The 26,779-nt window shown below is 36.1% G+C and overlaps 2 protein-coding genes across 2 annotated transcripts; both read right to left on the bottom strand.

The window, feature by feature from the left end:
* Nucleotides 1-4,835: 4,835 nt before the first annotated feature.
* On the bottom strand, nucleotides 4,836-8,480 carry LOC110617901 (agamous-like MADS-box protein MADS2). Its single transcript, XM_043957778.1, has 8 exons — nucleotides 8,296-8,480; nucleotides 6,848-6,926; nucleotides 6,238-6,299; nucleotides 6,032-6,131; nucleotides 5,535-5,576; nucleotides 5,325-5,366; nucleotides 5,011-5,117; nucleotides 4,836-4,905 (listed from the first exon to the last, which is right to left on the bottom strand). Exons 1-8 carry the CDS (start codon nucleotides 8,478-8,480, stop codon nucleotides 4,836-4,838), a joined length of 687 nt encoding a protein of 228 aa, XP_043813713.1.
* A 3,893-nt stretch (nucleotides 8,481-12,373) lies between these two features.
* On the bottom strand, nucleotides 12,374-13,573 carry LOC110617902 (F-box protein At5g49610). The gene has a single exon (XM_021760904.1). The coding sequence runs from the start codon at nucleotides 13,571-13,573 to the stop codon at nucleotides 12,374-12,376; it is 1,200 nt and encodes a 399-aa protein (XP_021616596.1).
* Nucleotides 13,574-26,779: the final 13,206 nt, after the last annotated feature.

A 26,779-nucleotide genomic window follows, 5' to 3' on the forward strand; every position in this document is an offset into this window, starting at 1 on the left:
ACCATATCGTGGGTAGTCATAGTAATATGGTCAATGAAGCTGTGGATGAATTTGATGAATATATTAATTCAAATACATTATTTGATTCGGACGATAATGAATACGAAAGTGATTGGATTGAAGATAATGACATATTATTGGGTGATGATAATGTAATTATTCAGTATTCTAATTCCATTTTGCCACTTGTCTTTGTCTAACATAGTCATTATTAAATGTAGACAGCATTCATAGTTGACCATTCATACGATACGATGAATTACTGTTTATTGCAATTGTGCCAACATCCTCATCAAATAGAATATTCAGTATACATAGAAATTTGTTTTTACATAAAATAATTATCATGTGACTTAACAGTTTACTTTCATCTTTTGTCTTTATCACTTGTACCAAAAGAAATAATTGTTATGTGACTTAACAATTTGCTTTCATCTTCTGTATTTATCACTTGCACAAAAATAAATAATTGCCATGTGACTTAACAGCTCACTTTCATCTTCTGTCTTCATCACAATTTTCAAACAAATAATTACCATGTGATTTAACAGTTCGCTTTCATGTTCTTTTTTTATTACTTGTACCAAAAGAAATAATTGTCATATGACATAACAGTTCACTTTCATATTTTTTTATCACTTGCACAAAAGTAAATAATTGTTATGTGACTTAACAGTTCACTTTTATCTTCCGCCTTCATCATAATTTTTAAATAAATAATTATCATGTGATTTAACGGTTCACTTTCATGTTTTTTTTTATCACTCGCACCGAAATAATTATCATGTGACATAACGATTCACTTTCATCTTTTATATTTATCACTTGCACAAAAATAAATAATTGTCATATGACTTAACAATTCACTTTTATCTTCTGTCTTCATCATAATTTTCAAACAAATAATTATCATGTGATTTAACAGTTCTCTTTCATATTCTTTTTTTATCACTTACACTAAAAGAAATAATTGTGATTTGACTTAAAAGTTCAATTTCATCTTCTGTCTCAATAATTGTTATGTGCAGGAATGGAGGCTCACATGACAGTAAATATTTCATTAATCCTGGACCACATGATACTTCAGTGCTACATTTATATCATTCTTATAGGTCCGAAATGGTGTGAAATGAACCACATGATACTAGTGTGATTACTTGTCGACGATCTATTGGAGTATTACATGGTCACAATATTGATGACAGACTCATCCCATATCTTTGTACCAGTGGATTTTATGGAGGAGCAGTTCGACTAGGCTTCTTCCATTTGGATCACCACCTCATTATAGCTTTAATTGAGAAATGGCGACTAGAGATACATACTTTTATGTTACGTCATAGAGAGTGTACTCTTATACTGCAGGATATGGGATTGATATCTGGATTGCCCATTGACGGCAACATTGTTACTGGGTTTGCAGGCCAGTCATGGCAATTATTATGTTAAGATTTGTTAGGGATGGTCCCGAATTAGGATGTAATGAAGGGCAATTCATTTGCATTTACCTGGTTGAGGGATAACTTTAACCATATTCCAGATTACGCTGATGACATTACTGTTCAAAAGAATGCTAGGGCCTTCATCTTACGGCTAATCAGTGGATCATTATTTGTAGATAGATCTGTTCACGGAGTCAATTTAATATTTTTACCACTACAAGCAAATTTGAACAGAATAGGACAATATAGCTGGGGTGTTCCTTGGGATAGAATAAAAACAATCGCGCCAACCATATTCCAAATAGATCTACTTCTAGATACACCGATAAGCAGCAGGTTAGTGTTCTACCCTAATTTAATAGACATTTATTTTACAACTATTATCAAAGCTAATATCATGTTAGTAATTTAAATTAATATACCGTATAGGTGGAGTAATGCTAGAACTATTATCGAAGTTACAACGCATGTGCTAGTGCAATTTCGGTACCAAATTAACTGCATAGAAGCTGAAGAGGTCATTATTTTTAACCTTTTAATTACATGTCAATTCAAAAAATATAATTTTAACCTTTTATATTATTTTATCTATGCAGTTTATATGAAAGCCATACTCTGATGATGTGGCGGACGCTATGTTAGATTACTATCTACAAGAAAGATAAATATAGCAATTGGTTGTACCACTGATTTGTTTTCATGTTATAGAGTGGCATCAACCTATAGAATGATACGACAGTTTGGGTTAGCTCAACCTGTTCCGCCACCACTACATCAAACAGATGTGCATGGAATAAAATTAATATTCTCGGCCACAAACTGAATCACTGAACACCAAAATTGAAATGTGCTTTGAAAATCAAGGCACCAACGGATTTCCGACAGCATTTCTCTATGCCTTTTTAGTTCTTTACTTTAACCTCTTATAATTATGATCAGACTGGAGGAGAATACATGGCTAGCATGTCGTTCGACTTCTTCTCTACATACTCCATCAGAGTCTATTTTTCCTGCATTCCCTCGACAATCACTGGATGAACCCTCAAGCCACCTTAACTTATTTTCTTCAGATTTTCTTGAGTTGTTTTCTTCAACCCCTTATTCAAGGGATTTTGGCTTTGCAACTTAGGATCCAATTGTTGGGGAGAGTTCTAGGCCTCAATCTCAACCTACTTATTTAAATTTATTTATAGCAGACAATGATGTTTGAGATTCTGAGAGGACTCAACGAGAGCCATCATTTGACAACTACCGGTACAATACAAGGCGCTCTCAAAATAGAAGACCAGAGCAGTGTGGCACGGATAGTCATCTACATGGTTATCATTGAAAGTCATCTAAAACATTTTTATTATTAATTTTATATAATTAAATTTGATTATTGTTACTATCATTATTATTTGTTAAATTAAATTTATTAAAATAATTATGTTGATTATTATTATTTTATTATAATTGTTTAACTTCACTTTAAAGTTATTGGAAAGTTATGAACTAGTTGATAAATTAAAATTTTAATAAATATAAATGACTCATAATTTATGACTACTAATTTATTAAAATTTGTGAGATTTTACTAAATTTAAAGTTTAGTAATAATTGTGCCTATTTTTGTGCCTTAGAATTGTCGGGTAGGACTGGTGTGCTGGGTTATAATGATGGGTGGAATCGTCTTTGGTCTCTTAATGTTCCTCCCAAAGTTCGGGATTTTCTTTGGCGTACTTGTCGTGGAGTGCTTCCTACTCGGGATATTCTTTTGAGGCGTGGGATACATGTACCTGCTGCATGTCTTTTTTGTGATCATGATGAATCTATTTCACATGTTTTTTTGCATTGTCCAATGGCTGTTGAGTTATGGAGACTTGCTGGTTTTTCTACTGCTGTTGATTTTTCTATATTCATGGATTTCTTTATTCATATTTATAATACTTTTGGCAGAGAAAGGACTGCACGTATGGCTATACATGCATGGAAGTTATGGCATGCCAGGAATGAAAGATTGTGGGTCAATAAAGTTTTGTCACCCAGTGAGGTTCATCATGCTGCTAGTTCCTATTTTAATGATTATGTGGCTTCACTTGTGTCTCGACCAAGGACGTTATGCCACCCATCTGTTCCTCGTGTGCTCCCATTGGTTGAGGCTACCACTCTTGAAGTTGATTGGATTGCATTCATTGATTGTGCAGTCTTTGCTAGTGCTGATTTGTTCGGTTTTGCAGCAGTATTTGAGGACTTGGAAGGCTTCTTTTCCATTGCAATTTCGGGTTTCTATGAGGGGGGTGGGCAACCTGTTATTGCTGAAGCTTTGGCCTTGCGTCAATGTTTATCTTATGCTAGAGATTGTTTTCTTCAGGCGGGTTGTATTTTTACGGATAACCAATCCGTAGCCTTGGCTATTCGCTCTCCTCTGGATGACTTTTCAGAGTTTGGATTAGTTGTTTCTGATTGCAAAGATGTTATGCGGTCTCAGGGTAACATTCATGTTTGTTGAGTACGGCGTTCAGAAAATAGAGCCGCCCATTTATTAGCTAAAGAGTCTATTCATCATGGTAGATTCAAGATTTGGATTGACATTCCTGATTGTCTCTTGGATTATTATTCTACAAGATAAATAAAGTCTTTCTTGATTCAAAAAAAAAAAAAGTTTAGTAATAATTATATGCATTAAAATAGTAAATAAATATATTAACATGATATATATTTTTTAATATTTATAATATAAATTTTCAATAATTTCCTGCCTAATTAATTTCCAATGAATGTCCGATGATTGCCTGCCATGGAGCCTGGCGCTCAATAGCTACTCTATTCAATAGCTGGCGCTTGTTAAACAAGAGTCAAGTTCTAGCGCGCTAGACAAGAATTTTGATTGTCTCATAACAGTCAAACTCTAAATCTGTAAATATTCTGGACCTAACCTTAAATGGTCAATTTTTTTTTTCCTCAACTCTAAATTTGTAAAAAAACTCCAAACTGCTTCTCAAAATAGAGAATTGACAGCGAAGGAGATTATTTTACACTTCTATCCATCCACAATGTCGCACAAAGACACCATTTTGGTAATTGCAACTTGCAAGTTGAAATGGCTCAAGTCAAAAGGGCCTGCTGCCTGGGTGGTTCACAGTAGAGCTGGCCTCCATGGATGGCAGCAGCACGCATTGGAAGAATGCGGAATATAATCGGACGGTCCAAATTATTTAATTAATTCAGATTTATACCATATACATTCATAAGTAGGTAGATAACTTCTTTTTAAATTTTGAAATTATTTATACATAAGGTTTAAATTTAAGACTATTAATAAAAATAAAATCCAGAATGCATCAAATATGAAAATACAGCATTTGTCTTTAATGCTATGACAAACTTACAAATTACCATTTACTTGATTAATCAAAGCATCCACCCAGGAATGAATCCATTGACATGTTGTGTGTGGACAACATTAACCTCAGGATTGTATCTGTAATAACCAATGAAAATTGCAATTTCAGAATTGATTAATATTGGGTCATTGGCAGATACTGAAATAGATGAAAGAGTAGATGAGATTTTGAATTACAAGTACCCAATTTGCAGGGGCTGGAAGAATCCATCTGAACCAGCTGCTAGACCTTCCCATGCTAATAAGGGAACTTGCCCGCTGCCACTGCCACTGCCTCTGCCTTCTTCCAGCTGATCAAAGTGCAGTAATGACTATGAGTCAGCACCAAATGCCCAAAAACAATTGAGACAACTTCTTTCTGAATGTTTGTTTATTAAGAAAACTAGACCAGAATTAAGGGTGGATGAATTTTTTTCATATTTTTTTTATTAATCGAATTTGATTGGGATTAATTTCAAGGCTTAAAAAATGTCCCTGAGCTTAATATAAGAACGTACCTTCCTTTTCAAGGCTTTGTTGGTTTCAAGTAGCAAATATTCCTACACAATAAGAATGCACAACACTTCAGCAACTTGCTGTAATTGTTTAAGGATATCTTATAAAATTGTCCCTGAGCTTAAGTACTATCCTAGTATTACACAAAATTCAAGCAACTGCATACATAACAAGAAAAAGGAAGCAGCAGATCCCCAGAAGAATGTGTGTACCTTGTTTTGAAGATCAGCAAGTTGATGAAGCATGAATTGAGTCTGAAAATCATAAGGAACAGATAATTAATTAAAAGAATAAAAAGAACTTTCTCTTTTGATAAGCAATGAAGAGAGTTTACTGATTAAAATCAAGCTCTCAACTGACAACAAAAGAACACAGCAAGCAAACCCCAAAAATAAACTAAAGAGCAACAAATTATTTTATATGCAATTCAGTCCAGATTTTTCATAGTTTTTAAATCCTTAATTTAAAGCCACATGATTCGATTTTTTAAATAATTTATAACATTTATTCGTAAAACTGCTCATAAATTTGAAAATAATCCGAATTCATAAATATGAATGAATCAAATGTTATGGAACTTTTCCTTTACTAAATAAATTTAAAAATTAAAATCGAGTAATGATATCTCTAATTAGCGATTGATTAATGATAAATTTAAATTTTCTAAAATTTAGCTATGCTCAACCGATGTATAATGTATATACTTTACCTTGGTAAACCTGATTCGTTTGAGGGATGTTTCCAGCTGAAGTTCAAGCTGCTCAAGCTCCTTGGTATTTAGAGGACCCAACTCGTCTCCAAGAAGATTCCTATATTAAAAAAAATAAAATAAAATTTTGAATCAAATTAATTAATGAAATCTTAATTAGATATATAAGAGAAAAAAAAAAAAAAAAGAATCAGCATAATGATCACCTCTGAGATCGCTGCAAGACCTCAAATCTAGCTTTAAGCTTCAGATACTCCTGGTGGTTGCTCTACACGAGAACAAGCTTATATTATAGGAAAAGTATAAAAAAATATTCACTAATTCAATTTGTCTTAATACTTTGCTATCTATCACACTTTTAATAAATAACTGTAATCTTTCGAACCGATTAAAATTATTGATATAAAAATCATATTACGAGATACTAATTAAACATAAATTAAATTATAAACTCTAAAATAAAAATGAGTGAAATTACATTATATTTTTTTCTTTTAAATTAATAAATATATTTTATTTACCATATTTGATTTTTTGATAGCGTTAAAAAATTTTTACTATTTGCTAACGGTATAATATCAGAAATACTTTGACACAAATTAAATTATAAATTCTGAAATGAATATAAATGAAATCACAAAAATACTTTTTTAACACAAATTGAAACTATAAACTCTGAAGTGAATATCAATGAAACCACAAGAATATTTTTTTACTTTTTGTATATTATATTATATGTACTAATAATTAATCATGCATGCATGCATTTTGATTCAATAATATCAAAATTAATTAAATTTGAATTGCCCTATCTACCTGTGTCTCATAGCCTGGATAGCTCGCTTCCATTGCTCCATAACTGCACTTCTGGTACCTTTCAAGTGTTCTCATCATGCTGAACCATGATAAAATAAACATGAAAAATTCTTATTAATCTAATTAGTTAACTGAAAGTTTAGAATTTTATTCAAATAATGTTTTCAATATTAACCAAAATGTATAATATTTTGTTATTGTAATGTATTTCACTATAAAGTTCATCAAGTTTTGCTTTGTATAAGTGATAAAATTAAATAATAAATAATCATATTTTATAAATCTTAACATATAGTGTTACACTTATATGAAAAACTATTTATAAAGACAAAATATGTAGTGAAAATAATTGAAAAAAATAAGTATTACATTATTTTTTTAAGTTATCTCATATGTAATGCTGGTTTTGTCTGGGAGTGCTAGTTCAGTTTTTTTTTTTTTTTTTTTTTTTGGGTAATATATAGATTAGGGTTTCTGTCAGATATCTATAATTTGCTGAAGACCTACAGCTCTCATATGTAAGAATATTATTCTGCTAAAAGAAGAAAGAATCAATAAAACAGGAAATATATGTATCTTCTTCTTCTTCTTCTTCATCTTTTCTCAAGAAAATTTCTTCCAATTTATATATATAAAACAAATAAAACAGTATATTTTTGGTGAAAGAATAAAACATTATAATAATATTGCTGCTCAACAAACTCCGCCAGTCTTTCTCTGCAAACCATCAAATCGCCAGCACTAAATCTCAACAGTGCTTAGGCTTCCTTATAGCTACAGTTATAGCTAGTTTTTATTATATATAATAAGTTCTAATTAAGACCTTAATGGTTCACCATGTGAGATTTACTAAGCAGATCTAGCGATCATAGTCCAGTAATCGATATAAAGTCAGGTTGAACAAAAAAGGAAAGAAAAGCTGAAGAGAAACCAAAGATATTATCCATAGGTTAAAAAGATGAGCTACAACTGAAAACACAACAATGTTAATTACTTCCCAAATTTGGAAAGCAATTAAAATATGACCCAAAAGTAATTATAGTAGAAGAAAGTAAACATATGGATATAGATCACAGGCACAGATCATGACTTTCTCTTTAAATTGCATGCTAAATCATCAAAACCAGACACAATCGAACAAATCAGGAGCAGAAAACGTCTGAAAGCCTAGAAGTAGCTCAAAGCAACAACTGGGTTCTCAAAAAACACAGATCACAGATCAGGAGCAAATCATCACTTTCTCTTGATTGAAGATAATGAAAAGGGTATATGTTTATGAACATTAAAACGTCTGAAAGCCTAGAAGTAGGTCAAAACAAGAACTGGGTTCTCAAAAACCACAGATCTTGCACACAAACAAAACATCATCGTATATACATTCGGGACGTACAATGTATGAATATCATATGTGTGTGTGTGTGAGAGAGAGAGAGATGGTGTAGATATACCTAGAGGTGCTACAGAACTCATAGAGCTTGCCACGAGTGGAGAAGATAATGAGAGCAATCTCAGCATCACAGAGAACTGAGAGTTCATAAGCTTTCTTGAGCAATCCATTTCTCCTCTTAGCAAAAGTGACCTGCCTGTTAATTTTGTTCTCTATTCTCTTCAACACCACTTTTCCTCTCCCCATATTCTCTGTTTTCTTCTAAGAATACTCAGTTTCTCTCGTTTGTGCTCCTATTAACTACTAGTCTGCCTTAATATAGAACAGTTCAAGAGCCATGGGTTTTTAAGGGTACTCCTCAAAGAGATTAGGAGATTAAAAAAAAAAAAGACTAACTTATGAAAACTCTGACATTTTATGGAATATGTATTAAAATCGTGAAATTCTATGCATTAAAAATTTATTTTCTCCATTTTTATTATTTTACTTTTTTCACCTATATTAAAACATATAAATTTTTTATTAATTTTTTAATTATTTCCCTCTTCAATATATTAAATTTACAATACTGATAAATATTTAAATATTTAAAGAGATCCCTTGAAAATGAAATAAAATTAAATAGATTTATAATAATAATTTATATATTATTATAATGTAAAAAAATAACAATAATTTTAAAATAATTAAAAAAACAGATAATTTAAACTGAAAATTTATATAAAATAATATTAAAATCTATATAAACCCAGTGTAATTAAGAATATTTCCTCTTTCTATATCCAACTAATCGTCCTTTTTAAGGTCTTCTCATCTTCTGCTCAGTTATACTGTAAGGATTTCATAGTTTGATCCACAGAGTCTCTGCACTGGCTGACACTTTGTCCATCTCAGATCAACACTTTGAGTTATTAAATAATTGTCATATATAAATAATAAGTAAAAACCAAAAACCGTACTCAAAGAATTTTTCATTGATTAAATATAAAATAATATTCATATTCATTAAATATTGATAACTGATGATCTGAAATCCAAAAAGTAGGGTTTTACAAGAATTTTATAAACTTGGAGAAAAACTTAGCCTTAGAGTCCAGTATTACCTCCCTTTAATCCTCTTTCTTTTCCCTCACGCGAGATGGTCTCTCCGCTATAGGTTTACCTATCCCTTGAAGTAGTGCCGTACGTCAGGATAACCTCAGGACCCTCTCTGTGTCAGGCGAGTATTTAATTTCCTTCGGCGCGTGCGTGGTCAGGGCTGCGAAATGACTGGACCCGCAGTATTTTCTTCTTGTGGCCAGATTTGAGGGAAAAGGGCCGAAATCTAGGAAAAGATTGGCTTTAAAGCCGAAATGGACTGGACCAATTTGATTGTGGGCTGTTACTATGGATCCAGCCTGGTAAGGGCTGAAAAAATCCAGCGGTCATCAATAACTAATTTGTAAAGAAACTTTAAGGGAAGTAAAAATTTCAATTTAACTTAATAAATACCTAAAAAACTTTAGGCATAGAAAAGTAAATAAAATATCACAAATTTAGATTATCTTTGCTGATAGCCATAAGATTTATATGTATATATGTACCTTTAATTTTAATTTTTAACTAAAGTTAAAATTTAAAATTACATTAAAATTATATTAATAGTAATTAAATGTATTTAAATTTAAAATAAAATTTATAAGTACAAAATAAATATATAATATAATATAGTAAACATTAATTCTTAATTTTTAATGTAATATTAAAAAAGATAGCATATTTTATTAATTGTGCGGCGGATGCAAACGTTAATATTAAAAGAGATCAACTTTTCGGATGGATACGTGTCGAATGAACATTGGAGGGAACACTGTATTATCCTACTCCTTTTTGGCAGCAGGGGGTTAAATTATTGGTGTACTTTCCTTTTCTTGTGTTTTTCTTTTGTAATAACCAATTTTTTGACAAATATTTCATTAGGATTATCAAAATCTTTATTATGTCTGGCATTCCATATTTTCAAGTAAATATAATAAAAAATTAGTTTATGATTATTTTGAAAATGAACCCAAAAGTTCAGTTCAGGTAGGGCAACAATAGCTACGTGGCATCTTATAAGTGGGTGAACGTACAAATTCAGTTTAAAACTGCAGGAAAAATTGCCGAAGAAACGTCTCTATACCTGCATGATTATTATGAATATCAGCTCTCGCCTCTGGATGAGCTGCAGCAACGTCTCCATGGACACGTGTCGATATGGGTTAAGCTTTTTCTTTTTCTTTTCTTTTTTTCGATATGGGTTAAGCTTTAATACGAAAGAAAAAAATAAGAAACTGCAAACCAGTGGCAAAATGATGAAGCCATGCCGGTGGGTCGACACGTGTGTACGAAGCAAGACACAGTCTCTTGAGGAAACAAGTGTAGAAACCCTATTTTGACCAAAAGTCCTTATAAGTTACATGATTATACCCTATAGAATTTTATTTTTTACTTGGAGGTTTTAGGTTAAATATTCAAATTTTTTATTTATTAAAAAAAGGTAAAAGAGAAGTGAGAAGAAGTTGAAGATGACTGGACTCAATTTAGTGGGTGAAAGAAATGGATATGGGATCTACTGTCCACATTGAAAGAACATTAGTGGCTGCTGTTCCATTCCCTCTGAAAATATATGGAGTAAAGAGTAAGGGAAGATAGATTCTAATAATGAAATCAACTTTTAATTTATTCATCTTTTTTTTTCTGGTCAATTTCAAAGGACATATTATATTTCTTTTGTTTCATTTAAAATTATTTAAAAAAAAAAGAAAATGAAACAAATAACTAAATGGGCCAGAAACGGGACTTTTAGAAAATGAATAAAGGAAAAATATGGGCTGCATAAATGGGTTGGGAGCCCACAAGGAAATTTCTTCTTTTGCAAGAATTTTGTGGCTGCGAAGGAAATTTCTTCTTCACAACACCAAGCGAGAAGCAAACTTTTAAAAAAATTTTAGTTAATATTAGTTAATTTATTCATTACTTATTATTCAATTATACCAAAAAAAATTTGTATTAAACTTTTCAAAATAAATATATTAGTATATCACCCATCTCTAAATTTATATTTTCTATCCTAATTACATGATACTCTTTTCGTTTCATAATTTTTATTTACTTTATGTTTTTCACACATTAAAAATTATAATTTTTTTATTAATTTTTTAATTATATTTATCTTAAATATATTAAATTTTATTATATATTAAAAGATGTTTAAAAATTTTTTAAAAATAAAATAAAATAAAATAAAATTATAATAGTTAATTTATACGTTAGAGAATGTGCAATAATTTTGAGATAAGTAAAATGAATAATATTATGGGATATAGAGTATAATAAATATAATACTTTATTTTTCTTATTATTTTCAAGTATAACTAAAGTAATTATTTAGTTGGATGTTTTATTTTGGATTTTTTTTTTAATGAAAATTATGGATTGAAGAATAAAATTTAAGATATCTCATATTTACTCAAATAAACTTACCATCAAATTAAACCTGTGAGTGCTCTGATTTTTAACTGTATGAGTAATTCTCTATTGAGAATTATATTTATTATTTTAATTAAGAAAAAACATCTCTTCAAATTTTACTAGGATCTTGACTCATAAATAACATACTTGACTAGGAAACAATGACATGCCAAAGACATTTAAAATTACCCAAATAACCTAAGAGATTATAATTCAATCTTATTAGACAAACACAAGATCCATATATATTATGTTTGCACATCTAATAACAAAATCACTCAAACCACTATTGAAGTTTCACTGTCTAACTATATATATAATATTGAAATTTTAAAATTAAATTTGTTTCATAAAATATCATATTTTCATTTTAAATTTAAATTATAAACGCAAAAATAAAACATACTCCATACTATTTATGATAAACTTAGCATAAAACGATATTTTATAATACAACCATTAAGATATAATGGTTGTATTGATCATTGATTTTGATGGGTCTCACCATAATCAATGTACATGACATAGAGACTATGACTTAAAATAAAGAAAAAGTCCAAATTAATGCAAGATTTGAAGCTCTCAACATCCAAACCTGCAAGGTCTAGAAATACTTATACGAAAAACAAAGGACGATGAGATCATAACTAGGTTGAAGCAGGAGAAGCCATGAAAGGAGAAATAAGGCTAGGTTGAAAGCACACCAGCCTGAAAAGGTGAGGGAGACCAGGAATGTTCAAGTCCAAGTGTCGAGCGATGGTTGGACAAAACTTGAAGAGGGTGCACTTCTGAGTACCGTTCAGATCCCACCTGAACACTTGCATCAAGTAAGATTGTTCATCAATTTGGCAAATCAAGTCATGCTGCAAAAGACTCCGAGGAGGCACGCACAGAAGATACATGTGTTGCAGGCCAAGGAAGAAACCAGCAACCTTGTTTCCAGCCACTGTCCATATCTTCAAGAAACGAGAGTTATGTTCTACGATGTTCAGACCACCTCGTAAACTCACCAAGTGATAGTTACGAGGACAGTTATTTTCATCCTCTGGAAAAGAGATTGTGTGAAACTTCTCATCCCCTACATCAAGAGCAAGAATGCAACTGTTGTTGCTGTTTCTGTGATCAATTTCACTGATTTTCCAGTGGAAAGCTCCGTTCCAGAATATTGGAGTATCGAACCCTTGTTCAAGCACAACATCAGGAGCTCCACTTATCTCCTTCCATGAATTTTCTCCAACTGAAAGCAGCTGAAAGTTGCTGGCTGGTTTGGTTAAATATGAAAATTCTCGCACAACCATGTACTTCCCAGATGAGGGATCAAAGTTAAAACCAATATGATAACTCTTGCAGACCATTTCAACGCTTGATATCGCTGAAGGTAGAATCAAGCAATCTCTTGTGATTGGATTGCAAATCAGCACAGGATCCATCTTTACCTTCGGAGCTAAGCACAGCAAACCGTTGGAGGAGCAGACGATGTAAAAAGCAGACAACTTGAGTTTAGGGTTATTGGGCAGCTTCATTTTCTTGAAAGAAACTTCTGTGAGCCGCTCGTTATGGATATCCAACAGCAGAAGGCGATGAAAACAAGCAACTCCATAACGGCTCTGAATGAGATATTGGCAAGGCTCTTTCTTCGTCATTTGGAGGTGCTGTTGAATGAAATGACGATCGTGAGTCAAGGCATACCAAGACTTGCAAACGCAGCTGCATGAGAAGATTGATTCTGCAGGAACCCTGCGCAGAATTTGAGAGATGATATCAATGGGTAAAGCAGCCGCTTGCAGTTTATTTGCTGCTCCTCGATTGCTGCGTCTTCTCGTATTTCCTTGATACGACCTCATCATTTCCGAATATCAAGGTTTTCAATTTGTTCCTGATAAAGCTTGTAGAAACACATCAAAGAATCCATGAATTAGAACTACCATAAAATGAAAATATTTCTGTAAAATTATAATTGTTCTTGGTGCATATATGTGTGTCTTTGCATCCAATCCTCAAGAACAAGCATTTAAAAAAAAAAATCTTTATAAAAGGAAAATTTTTGTCAAAGTTATTTGACTACACTAATTAAATTATTATGCAATGAAACTTATTAAATATAAATGTAATCCAATAAAATTTGTTTACTAAATAAGTTCCTAATGAAATCTATCCTATCAGTAAATTTCATGAGCATCTTTGTAATTTTTATTTATTTATTCTTAAATTAAAAAATTTTTGTACCAAGTAAAAAAAAACTTTTAATTTGGTAATTACATTCAACTAATTACAGCATTGTGTAATAAAATAATTTTTTAGATGTGAAATAATATAGTTAAAAAATCGGTCGTTTTATTTTTCTCAACGATTTATTACCGTTATAATTAATTTAACACGTGGTTTCGCGCGCATTTTATAAATTTAAATTTAAAAAAATCTAAAACATTAAGATCTACAAACAGATATTCAAGCCAAGCATAAAATTGATAACTTTTTCAGTACATTCCTACAGATCTATCATTTGTAATTTGCTTTTCATCAATAACTTTCACTTACAGATCTTTGAGATTATTACAATTTTTTTTTTAAATGCTAAACAAATTAAGACTAAACAAATCATGTATCATCTCTCCATGGTGAAAACACATATGAAAAAAATCACTTGAAAAACTAATTTAATAAACTGATTCTCATTTTCTTCTACAATCTAAAGTAAAACCCTACAAGAACACATCACAGAATCATTTAAAAAAAAAAAATCAAAACTTTTTGGCAACCCATTTGATAAAAACTAGTATCCAAACACAAGATGAGCTTAGATCATTAGATCTAAATTTCCAAGAGCATGAAATTAAGGTGGTCGTAAATCAAGAAATTCAAATGAATTTAAGACATAGATATATGATTAGATTTGCTATATACCTGATCTTGTATGGAAATTCAGAGTGGTTTGAAATGAGATAGGGAGAGAGACAGAGAGAGAAACATAGAACGCAAATCCGGTGGTCTGTTGAGGTCTATATGTCTGATTATAAAACACTGAACTCTTAAAGACAAGTGTTGAAGCATGCGAAGCTCTAAGCGCAGACGGTTAAATGTGTTGTAACCTACGCGACCCCACCTCTCTCTTCTTTCTCAAATGGAAGTATTTTAATTTTGTAACTGCCCTATTAGAAATATATAATATATATCATGATATGCATGTAATTTTTGCATATATATATATTATTTAATTTATTTTTTTATAAAATAAATCATACCAAACGAAATAATTTTTACTATTACGTAAATTAATTATGAATATAGACCGTTTATTTATTATAATTTTTTAATGTATATATATATATAAATGCAAGATATATAAAATTAATATTTTATTTTAAAAATTGTGAATAATTTTATAAAATGGCAATGCCTACTCATGCCAAGCCTTAAATATTAGCAACACAACTCATAAATAAGTAAAATAATTATGATATCAATCTTGAATTACTGAATTAATGAGAAGTTGGATGTATATTTCTAGTAGTATTATAAAAAAATTTTTATTTAATTTCATTGGGATTTGAAATATACAACTCCTAATTTTGGAAATAATTTAGGATTATTAGTAAGGAGTGATGATTTTCATTAAAAATTATTCTGTTCTAAAATTTACATTTTGATTTATAGGTGATATATAATCTTTATGCATGGAAAATAATAATAATAATAATATGTGATATATGAATTTCTAATAAATTACTAATATTTATTGAGAATTAGTTTGTTAATAAAAATGAGGCAAATGAGATTTGGATTTATGATGACATTAATATAAAATAAAAATAGCTTATTAAGTTCCTGAAATCTAAAATTTGCATCTCACTTTTGCAAGCCAATGCAGTAATATTATTAATTAAAATATTACATTATTTTTTTGAAAAATAAAGTAAAATTTTTAAATAATATTCATATTTTAGAATTTTTTTCTAAAATTTTAATTTTTGTAGTTCCAAAACTTTTAAAATCGTTTTTTTAAAACCTATTTAAATAGAAATATTTCAATGTCATTAGATTTTATTTCTGTACTTTCGCTACAATAAATTGAGCTTCTCGTGAAAGGAATTTTAGTGTAAAAATTATAATTAAAATTTATAGAAAAGTATTAAAATTTCACAGCTAAATATAAAAAATCTATCACTAAAATTTTTAATATCATAGTTTTTTAGCGATGTGAATTTTAATTTCTCTATTATATTTAATGATAAAAGTTTTATACATTTAATTGCGATTTTTATCCCACCAAAGATAAAAATAGTGTTTATTGTAATGAAATTTATGTCTCCATAGTAAATTTATTTTAATGAAATTCATGGTTTCATAATAAATTTGTTTCTGGTCTATATATCAATTAAAGACTAATAGGATTAAGAAAAAAAATTACACAAAATTCTGGTCTTTGTAAAATAGAAACATAAGTCCACATATAAATAGGCACACTGCAGTTTCTTGTTGGCTTTAATTGTCGGGCTTTTTTGAATCCACCCACCTTTGTTTGGTGAAGGGTGAGGTTATATAGGCAATTGTAGTTTCTCCACCAATTGCTTAACTATCATATTCTCATAACTGCAATTATCTATAATTAGTCTGCAAATCGTTTCTCTCACTCGATACTTCGCTCGGAAAATCTTACTTTTTTGCGTTTTATCCTCCTGTTTCTTCAAACAATTTGTGATAGGAGCAAAGATGCTGCTAAAATTTCTGATAAACTGCCGATAGAAAGTAATAAATCCATGAAAGCCGCAAACTTTTAAAATATATTTGGAAATGGGTCAGTTCCATATTACTTTTACTTTCTTCTCATCAACATATATCCCTTTTGCACTAACCTTCTACACTAACAACAAATCTAAGAAATAGAACGTGCTCCATCATACACATGCATTTTTTTAGATTAATAACAACTCACTTTCTTCCAAGGTTGTCATGACTTGACGGAATTGCTGTAAATATTCTTCTTTACTACGACTAAAAATTAAGATATTATCAAAATAAATAACTACGAATTTGCATAAAAAAGGATGCAAAACATAATTTATAAGTCGCATAAACGTGCTAGGTGCATTCGTCAAATCAAACAGTATAATCAACCACTCGTACAAGCCTTCCTTAATTCTAAGGTTGTCTTCCATTCATCTCCCTTTTTAATTCGAACATGGTAGTAGTCATTTTTAAGGTCGATCTTAGAGAAAACTTTAGACCCTAATAATTGATCTAGTATGTCATCCAGTCGAAGAATAGAAAATCGATACTAAACTGTAATATTATTGATGGCTCTGCTATCTATACATATTCTTCAGGTTCCATCTTTCTTTGGAACCAATAAGGCAGGGACTCTGCAAGAGCTAATGCTCTCCCGAATGTACCCCTTCTTCAATAACTCTTTAACCTGTTCTTGAAGGATTTTGCTCTCCTTTTAGCTCATCTTGTAATGAGGCAGATTTGATAATTTGGATCCAGGAATGAGATCAATCCGATATTAAATATCTCTTAAAGGTAGAAGCTTTAAAGGTTCCTCCACTACCCTAGGAAACTCCTTCAACAGCTCTTTGATGGGTGGTGATACATATGGTGTATCCTCTACTTCTCTTTTTGTTTTTACCAATAAAGTCAATATGCCTACAGACTTCTCAATTACGCCTGAAAGCCTTTGTACTCCTGCAGAAACAACAGCAACAGTTTTTCCTTCCACTTTAGAATGTTTCGCAGAACTAGAAGGTAAAATAATAATTTTCTTCCGATTCCATGTAAATATGCATGAATTCTCCTTCTTCTTATGCAAAGCATCAACATCAAACTGCCAAGGATGACCTAATTCTTTCGATTCCTTGTAAATATGTATAAATTGTCCTTCTTCTTATGCAAAGCATCAACATCAAACTGCCAAGGATGACCTAACAAAATTTCACAGCAATCCATATTCACAATATCACAATTAACATATTCAGTGTAAGATTTACCAATCGAAATAGGCATGCTGCAAATTCTGTTGACTTTAATTATTGGAGCTTCCTGAATCTACCCAACTTTGTATGGCGAAGGGTGAAACTATATATACAACTGTAGTTTTTCCACCAATTGTTTAACTATCAGATTTTTACAACTGCAATTATCTATAATTAGACTACAAATCGCTTCTGTAATACTCGGCTAGACTTCGGTATCGGAATTCCTACCGTCCGGTGGAATCTCGGATGTCGGAGACCTCTAGAAGGGTAAAACCATGCTTTCTTAAAATGTTTTAATGTTTTTGATGATATTAAGTAAAGAGGAAATGAGTTTTTGAATAAAAACACCCTTGGAGGAAAACTCAGGTTCGGCCGCCGAAACTCAAGTTCGGCCGCCGAACATGCAGGCATTTCGGGTGTGCCTTAGGCCCCCGAAGGCATAGGTTGAGGAAAGTCCAGGTTCGGCCGCCGAACCTCAAGTTCGGCTGCCGAACATGGCATGCATGCGGAGGCACGTTCGGCCCCCGAACGTGGCCTGGCCAGCCACTATAAAAGGATCCTTTAGCCGAAAACGGGCGAGTTTTTCTCCCCATTGTCGGCCAAGGTGAGCTCTCCGCCGTTCCTCACCATCCTTGAGTTCTTTCCTTCAAATCTTTCAAGATTTTCACAAGTTTTTGCTTTGTTTTGAAGATTTTCGAGTTTAAAGCAAGTTTTGGAGCTTTAAGGTTCAAGAACTCAAAAATCTCCCACCTCCGAGTTTAAGACGTCTCTCTCTCGATCTTCAAGAGGTAAGAGCCGATCTTAAGCTCATTTCATGTTTAAAGTAAGTTTTATGCAAGATCTATGGGGTAGAATGCATGTTTAGCTCATAGTTAGGTTTTTGAGTTTATGATGTGTTTTTGAGCAATGTGTTGTTGTTGTGTGTTGTAGTTAGGGTTTAAGTTAGTTTGAAGCCCCTAGGAGCCAATGTATGTATATTTGCATGATTTGGATGAGTTATATGCATGTTGGAATGGAAAGGAGAAGTTTTTGTGCAAAGGGAGCCAAGTTTCTGCCCTTTGGCAGAAACCAGGTTCGGCAGCCGAAGGACGTTCGGCAGCCGAAGGACTTTCGGCCGCCGAACATGGCTTGGGAGGCAGGCCTTTCGGCTGTCGAAGTTGCCCCCGAAAAGAGACTTTCGTCTCTGTTTGGGACTTTCGGCCGCCGAAGGTGCCGCCGAACCTGCCTGGGTTTCTGCTCTGGAGGGACTTTCGGCCGCCGAAGGTGCCGCCGAACCTGCCCTGTTCAGCCTTCCTTTGCATGTTTTTGCATGATTGTTCAAGGTGTTTTAGGGGGTTTTTGGGGGATGTTTTTAGAGTTATGTTCTAGTTGTTTGGTCCCTCATTTGAGTCCACCTGTGTAGGTTCGGACCCGAGGAACCGAGGACCCCAGCAGTGAGTTCAGCTGCTTCTGAGTCAGTAGAGTTTCAGCCAGAGGTGAGTAGAATAAACCTTTATGTTTTAAAGCAAATGAATTATACAGTTGAGCATGTTCATGCATCATGAATGCCATGTGATGAATTAGGTTGTTTGCATTAGAACTCACGAATATGTTGCATTGCATTTATGATGTTAATGTGGATTGGTTATTGGATGACCCTTTAGTCCTCATATGATATGATGATGTTATGGCATGATACGGTATGGAAGTCCAGGTTGTACCCATTCTACGTCCCTGGCACTATGTAAGAGAAAGTCCAGGTTGTACCCATTCTACGTCCCTGGCACATTGGTATGTATGATATGTTATGTTAAGAGAAAGACCGGTTGTACCCATTCTACGTCCCGACACTTTGGAATGTAGAGGACTATTGGTGACAATACCATCCGAGATGTGATTTGTTGTGATGTGTTGCATTACATGATGGCATGAGATTTAAATGATGTTTTCTATTATTCTGCTCACTGGGCTCTAGTAGCTCACCCCTTTTCCCTAGTCCCCTAGGATTGCAGGTACGGGCTAGACAGAGAAGTCAAGAAGGGTAAAGTCTTGTAATTGTAATAGTTAGAAAGTGGACATGATAAATTGTAAGATGATGTATAACTGAATAGTTATGTTATGTATAATGATATTGAGGATTAGAAGTTGTGCTTGACCCTATAGATGTTGTAATCCCTTTTTGTTACATGATCTTAATGTTATTGATGACTATGTTAGCCAACTCAACACTTGTTATGCCACCCATTGGGGGCATTGATGAGATCCCATAGAGGGGTCAAGTTTATGATGATGATTATGTTCAGTGCATGCACAGGTTGAGTTTGGCGTATGATAGAATGTATGAAAGAAAAGTTTTAATTTTTATGTATGTTGTTGATCATGTATGGGATTAAACAGGTTAACAGGATGCATGTTAGGCTTGCTACGGGTCCCGGCGGCCTTAAGTCGACCTGGATCCTAGCGCCGGTAGCGGTCCGATTTTCGGGTCGTTGCAGAATACTCAGTATGAAAGAAAAGTTTTAATTTTTATGTATGTTGTTGATCATGTATGGGATTAAACAGGTTAACAGGATGCATGTTAGGCTTGCTACGGGTCCCGGCGGCCTTAAGTCGACCTGGATCCTAGCGCCGGTAGCGGTCCGATTTTCGGGTCGTTGCAAAATGGTATCAGAGCCCTAGGTTCATATGGTCGGACCTAGAGTGTCGGGCTCATAGATGTTATAGAAGGTCAAGCACAATAGGAAGATCATGTCCACTAGGATAGGATGTGGAGTCCTGTCTTGTATGATGATGTGAAATGCCATGATTATATGCATGTGCATTAATGATATGTGATGTATGTGATGAGGGTTCATGTGTGCCCACATGAACCATATGATGCTAATGTTTGCTTGTTATGTGCTGCCTTTCAGAAAACAGGATGAGAGGAACTCGTCGATTTGCACGATTGACTGGAGTGCCACCTGAGGATGAGGGCATGAGCGCCCGTCCTCCTACATTGCCTAGGGCAATGTCTAGTAGGTCTAACAGAGAAAGAGCAGTAAGAGACCCTAGAAGGTCTCTGGATCTGGGTAGGAGCAGATCAGTGAGGGGAACAGTTCAGGGAGGAATGTCAGAAGACATGGGGGATGATATGGATGTAGAGCAAAGGAGGGATGACAGTCTGGGAGTTAGCATGTCAGAAGAGGGAATGGGAGAGTCCCAAGGAGGCACTCAGGCCTCGGGATTTGTTCAGCCACCCCACTACCCACACTTCTCACAAAATCCCGGGTATTCGATGGGAGGTACATCGGATTACCCTAGTTTCACCCCTTATCCCACACAGATGCCATACCCACCCTACTACCCACCATATTCACAATACCCAATGTATCCACCCCCACCTTACTATCCAAATCCAGCAAACCCTACCTCAGAAAATATCGCACCACCTCCACCACCTACAGAACCAGCAGCCCCAGTTACTCAACCTCCTAGACCTAGCTCAGCTAGTGGGAGCAAGGTTAAGATGACCGACTACATGAAATTGGGTGCTCCTCAGTATGAAAAAGGGGATGACCCATTTGTGTACCTTGAAAGGGTTAAGGTGATCACAGATGAGATTGGGGCTGATGACAGTAGAGCCATTCAGATGGCTGGGTTCACTCTTAAGTGCAAGAAGGCACGAGAGTGGTTCAAGAATTATGTGAACCCGAAAGTAGACAGCATGTCATGGGAGGAGTTTGCAAACGAGTTTGCAGGATGGGCTTTCCCAGATAGTTCAAGGGAGCTGAAGATGATAGAGTTTGAGCAATTGAGGCAGACTGATGAGATGGGTGTAGAGGAGTTCACAGACAGATTCTTGGAGCTGTTGCCATTTGCAGGGCAAAATCTTGACTCGGACCAGAAAAGGTCAAGGAGGTATATCATGAAACTCCACTCCAGATATTCCTCCTTGATCCAGTCAGCAGATAGGGAGAGCTTCCATGCCATAGTGGATATGGCCTGGAAAATGGAGGCCAGTGCTATCGTTCAGGGGACAGTTAAGCAGTCAGTGGCACAGCCTTCTGGTTCTAAGACCCCAGGCTCTTCTTCTTTTAGTGCAGCAGCTTCAGGTAGCAAAAAGTGGAGTAACACCACTAGGAAGCCCAAGAAGAACAAGTTTTGGAACAAGGTCAAGTCTAGTCTGGGACTAGGGAGTGGCTCAAGCTCTGGCGCGGATAATGCAGTTTGTGCAAAGTGTGGTAGGCTACACAGGGGAGTTTGCTGGGCTGGGACAGCAGCCTGCTTCAGATGCGGGCAAGAGGGACACATGGCTCGGGAGTGTCCTAGGGCAGCTTTTGAAGCACAGTCTCAGCAGACAGCTTCTGGCAGTGTGGCTCAGCCCGCAACTCCAGCCGTGACTCAGGCCAGTGGCAGAGGTAGAGGGAGAGGAGCAGCCTCTTCTTCAGCGGGTTTCAGAGGTGAAGGTCCATCAGCTCCAGCACGGATCTTCACAATGACTCAGCAGGAGGCAGATGCATCTAACACCGTGGTGGCAGGTAATTTAGTCATTGGTTGTTCAGATGTGTATGCCTTCATGGACCCTGGTGCATCTCATTCTTTTATTGCTCCGAGAGCCGTTCAGAGGTTGGGGTTGATGATCTCTGAGTTAGAGTGTCCTCTCTGGGTCAGTGGACCCAAGTGTGACCCATCAGTGGCAGAGTCAGTCTGCCAGTGCAGTCCAGTCTTTGTTGAGGGGAGATGCCTTTCCGCCGACCTTGTGGTTCTAGACTTGACAGATTTTGACGTCATTCTAGGGATGGATTGGTTATCTACCCATGGTGCTACCTTGGACTGCAGGGACAAGGTGGTCAGGTTCAGAGGTCAGGATGGGTCAGAGGTTATCTTCAGGGGAGACAGGAAGGGTACACCTAGAGGTCTGATATCAGCTCTTCAGGCTCGTAGGTTGCTTAGGAAGGGATGTCAGGGGTATTTGGCTCATGTGAGAGAGCTTAGCAGTCAGGTTAGAGAGCCCGCCTCGGTGCCAGTGGTTAGAGAGTTTCTAGACGTCTTCCCAGACGAGCTGCCAGGTTTACCACCTGCTAGGGAGATAGAGTTCGAGATAGAATTGATGCCTGGAACCCGACCGATCTCTATCCCTCCCTACAGGATGGCTTCAGCTGAGTTGAAAGAATTGAAAGAACAGTTGCAATAGCTGGTAGAAAGGGGCTTCATCCGACCGAGCACCTCACCTTGGGGTGCACCAGTCTTGTTTGTCAGAAAGAAGGATGGATCCCTTAGGCTTTGTATTGACTACAGGCAGTTGAACAAAGTCACTACCAAGAATAAGTACCCGTTGCCTAGGATCGACGATCTATTTGACCAGCTAGCCGGAGCAGGTTGTTTCTCCAAAATAGATCTGAGATCGGGGTACCATCAGCTAAGGACAAAGGAAGAAGATGTGCCAAAGACAGCTTTCAGGACCAGATATGGGCATTTTGAGTTCCTTGTAATGCCATTCGGGTTAACCAACGCCCCTGCAGCATTCATGGATCTCATGAACAGAGTGTTTAGTCAGTACCTGGATCACTTTGTTATTGTCTTCATAGATGATATCTTGGTGTATTCCAGGAATGCAGAGGAGCATGCCCATCATCTGAGGTTGGTTCTGCAGACCTTGAGGGAACATGGCTTGTATGCCAAATTCTCCAAGAGTGAGTTCTGGCTGAGGAGCATTTCGTTCTTGGGGCATGTAGTGTCAGAGAATGGGATAGAGGTGGACCCCAAGAAGGTAGAAGCTGTGGCTAACTGGCCTAGACCCACTTCAGTGACGGAGATCAAGAGTTTCTTGGGTTTGGCAGGTTACTACAGGAGGTTCGTTCAGGACTTCTCGAAAATAGCAGCTCCTCTGACCAGATTAACCAGGAAGAATCAAAAGTTTGTGTGGACCGACCAGTGCGAAGAGAGTTTTGAAGAGCTTAAGAAGAGGTTGACTTCAGCACCAATGTTAGCTCTGCCATCTAGTGATGAGGACTTTACAGTCTTCTGTGATGCGTCCCGTGTGGGACTGGGTTGTGTACTAATGCAGAATGAGAGGGTGATTGCTTATGCTTCTAGGCAGCTAAAGAAGCATGAGTTGAATTACCCCACACATGACCTTGAGATGGCAGCAGTAATCTTTGCACTCAAGATGTGGAGGCACTACCTCTATGGGGTAAAATGTGAGATCTTTACAGATCATAAGAGCCTGCAGTACATCCTGAGTCAAAGAGATTTGTATTTGAGACAGAGGAGATGGGTAGAGCTGCTGAGTGACTATGATTGCAAGATTCAGTATCATCCGGGTAAGGCGAATGTTGTGGCAGACGCCCTAAGCCGGAAGTCACTAGGCAGTCTATCCCACATCATGGCAGAAAGGAGACCAGTGGTGAAGGAGTTTTACAAGCTCATTGATGAAGGTCTACAGTTGGAGTTGTCTGGTACAGGTGCTTTAGTGGCCCAGATGAGAGTGACACCTGTGTTTCTGGAGCAAGTGGCTCAGAAACAGCATGAGGACCCAGAGTTAGTGAAGATTGCCAGGACTGTTCAGTCAGGCAAAGATAGCGAGTTCAGATTTGACAACAAGGGGATCCTCCGCTATGGGAGTCGATTGTGTGTACCAAATGACATAGGGCTAAAAGGAGACATTATGAGAGAGGCTCATAATGCAAGATACAGCATTCACCCCGGAGCCACCAAGATGTATTAAGATTTGAAGAAAGTTTATTGGTGGCCAGCGATGAAGAAAGAAGTGGCACAGTTCGTGTCAGCCTGCGAAGTGTGTCAGAGGGTGAAGCTGGAACATCAGAAGCCGGCTGGAATGCTCAACCCGCTACCTATTCTAGAGTGGAAATGGGAGAATATAGCTATGGACTTCGTAGTGGGGTTACCGGCGACGTCCAACAGATTGGACTCCATATGGGTGATTGTGGACAGACTCACCAAATCTGCTCACTTCATCCCTGTCAGGAGTGGCTACTCTGTGGACAAGTTGGCACAGGTGTATGTTGATGAGATCGTCAGGCTGCATGGGGTTCCTGTTTCAATAGTGTCTGATAGAGGGCCCCAGTTCACCTCCAGGTTTTGGTGGAGTCTGCAGAATGCCATGGGTACTAGGTTGGATTTCAGTACTGCCTTCCACCCCCAGACTGATGGACAGTCAGAAAGGACCATCCAGACTATCGAGGATATGCTCAGAATGTGTGTGTTGGACTTTGGCGGTTCTTGGAGGCAGCATCTACCTTTGGTGGAGTTTGCCTACAATAACAGCCATCATGCTAGCATCGGGATGGCTCCATATGAAGCTTTATATGGAAGGAAGTGCAGGTCACCTGTTTGCTGGGAAGAAGTTGGAGAAAAGGCCTTGGCAGGGCCTGAGCTAGTAGAGATTACCAGCAGGGTGGTACCCATAATCAGAGAAAGAATCAAGACTGCTGCAAGCAGACAGAAGAGTTATGCAGACATCCGCAGACGGCAGGTGGAGTTTCAGGAGGGGGATCTGGTATTGCTCAAGGTGTCTCCAATGAAAGGAGTGGTTCGGTTCGGAAGGAAAGGTAAACTGGCTCCACGGTACATCGGACCCTTTGAAGTCTTGCAAAAGATTGGGAGTGTGTCGTACAAGCTAGATTTACCTGCTTCAATGGAAAGAATCCATCCGGTTTTCCATATTTCCATGTTGAGAAAGTTCGTGTCAGATCCGGGCAAGGTTCTTAGTGAGCCTGATGTGGAGATCCAAGAAGATCTCACCTATGTTGAGCAGCCAATACGGATCCTAGACACCCAGATCAGGAAGCTGAGAAACAAGAAAATCCCGATGGTGAAAGTCCTATGGAACCACCACAATTTGGAAGAATGCACTTGGGAGACACGGGAGTCCATGCTCCAGCAATATCCTTATCTTTTCTGAGGTTAGTTCCTTGTGAGTGATATGTGTTTTATGTGCTTTGTGTGTATGTTATGTATATGTCATGCTATGTGCTAGTTGAGGAACATTCGGGGACGAATGTTCTTAAGGGGGGGAGAATGTAATACCCGGCTAGACTCCGGTATCGAAATTCCTACCGTCCGGTGGAATCTCGGATGTCGGAGACCTCTAGAAGGGTAAAACCATGCTTTCTTAAAATGTTTTAATGTTTTTGATGATATTAAGTAAAGAGGAAATGAGTTTTTGAATAAAAACACCCTTGGAGGAAAACTCAGGTTCGGCCGCCAAACATGCAGGCATTTCGGGTGTGCCTTAGGCCCCCGAAGGCATAGGTTGAGGAAAGTCCAGGTTCGGCCGCCGAACATGGCATGCATGCGGAGGCACGTTCGGCCCCCGAACGTGGCCTGGCCAGCCACTATAAAAGGGTCCTTTAGCCGAAAACGGGCGAGTTTTTCTCCCCATTGTCGGCCAAGGTGAGCTCTCCGCCGTTCCTCACCATCCTTGAGTTCTTTCCTTCAAATCTTTCAAGATTTTCACAAGTTTTTGCTTTATTTTGAAGATTTTCGAGTTTAAAGCAAGTTTTGGAGCTTTGAGGTTCAAGAACTCAAAAATCTCCCACCTCCGAGTTTAGGACGTCTCTCTCTCGATCTTCAAGAGGTAAGAGCCGATCTTAAGCTCATTTCATGTTTAAAGTAAGTTTTATGCAAGATCTATGGGGTAGAATGCATGTTTAGCTCATAGTTAGGTTTTTGAGTTTATGATGTGTTTTTGAGCAATGTGTTTGTAATACCCGGCTAGATCAGGCATCGGAATTCTTACCGTTCGGTAGAATTCGAGGATGTCAGAGGTTTCTAGAAGGGTAGAGTGAAGGTTTTCTAAAAGATTTTTAAGTATTTTAAAGGTTTTGAATCAAACCGGATTGAGTTTTGAAGAGAAAGGGCAAAGGAGACATTTGCCAGGTTCGGCCCCCGAATGTTAAAGTTCGGCCGCCGAAAGTGCCCAATGTTCGGCCCCCGAAGGTTAAGTTCGGCCCCCGAAAGTTGCATGGTTTTGCATGCAGTTTCGGCAGCCGAAGCTGAGGAAGTCGGCTAGTTGTGCATGCTCCTCAGTCCGTGATTTGGCCAGGTGTTTGCCTCCAGATCATGACCAGAGGTTAGGCCACGTCTCCCTTGACTCAT

The sequence above is a fragment of the Manihot esculenta genome, chromosome 6 (assembly GCF_001659605.2).
Source record: "Manihot esculenta cultivar AM560-2 chromosome 6, M.esculenta_v8, whole genome shotgun sequence".
In the NCBI taxonomy this organism is placed as follows: Eukaryota; Viridiplantae; Streptophyta; class Magnoliopsida; order Malpighiales; family Euphorbiaceae; genus Manihot; species Manihot esculenta.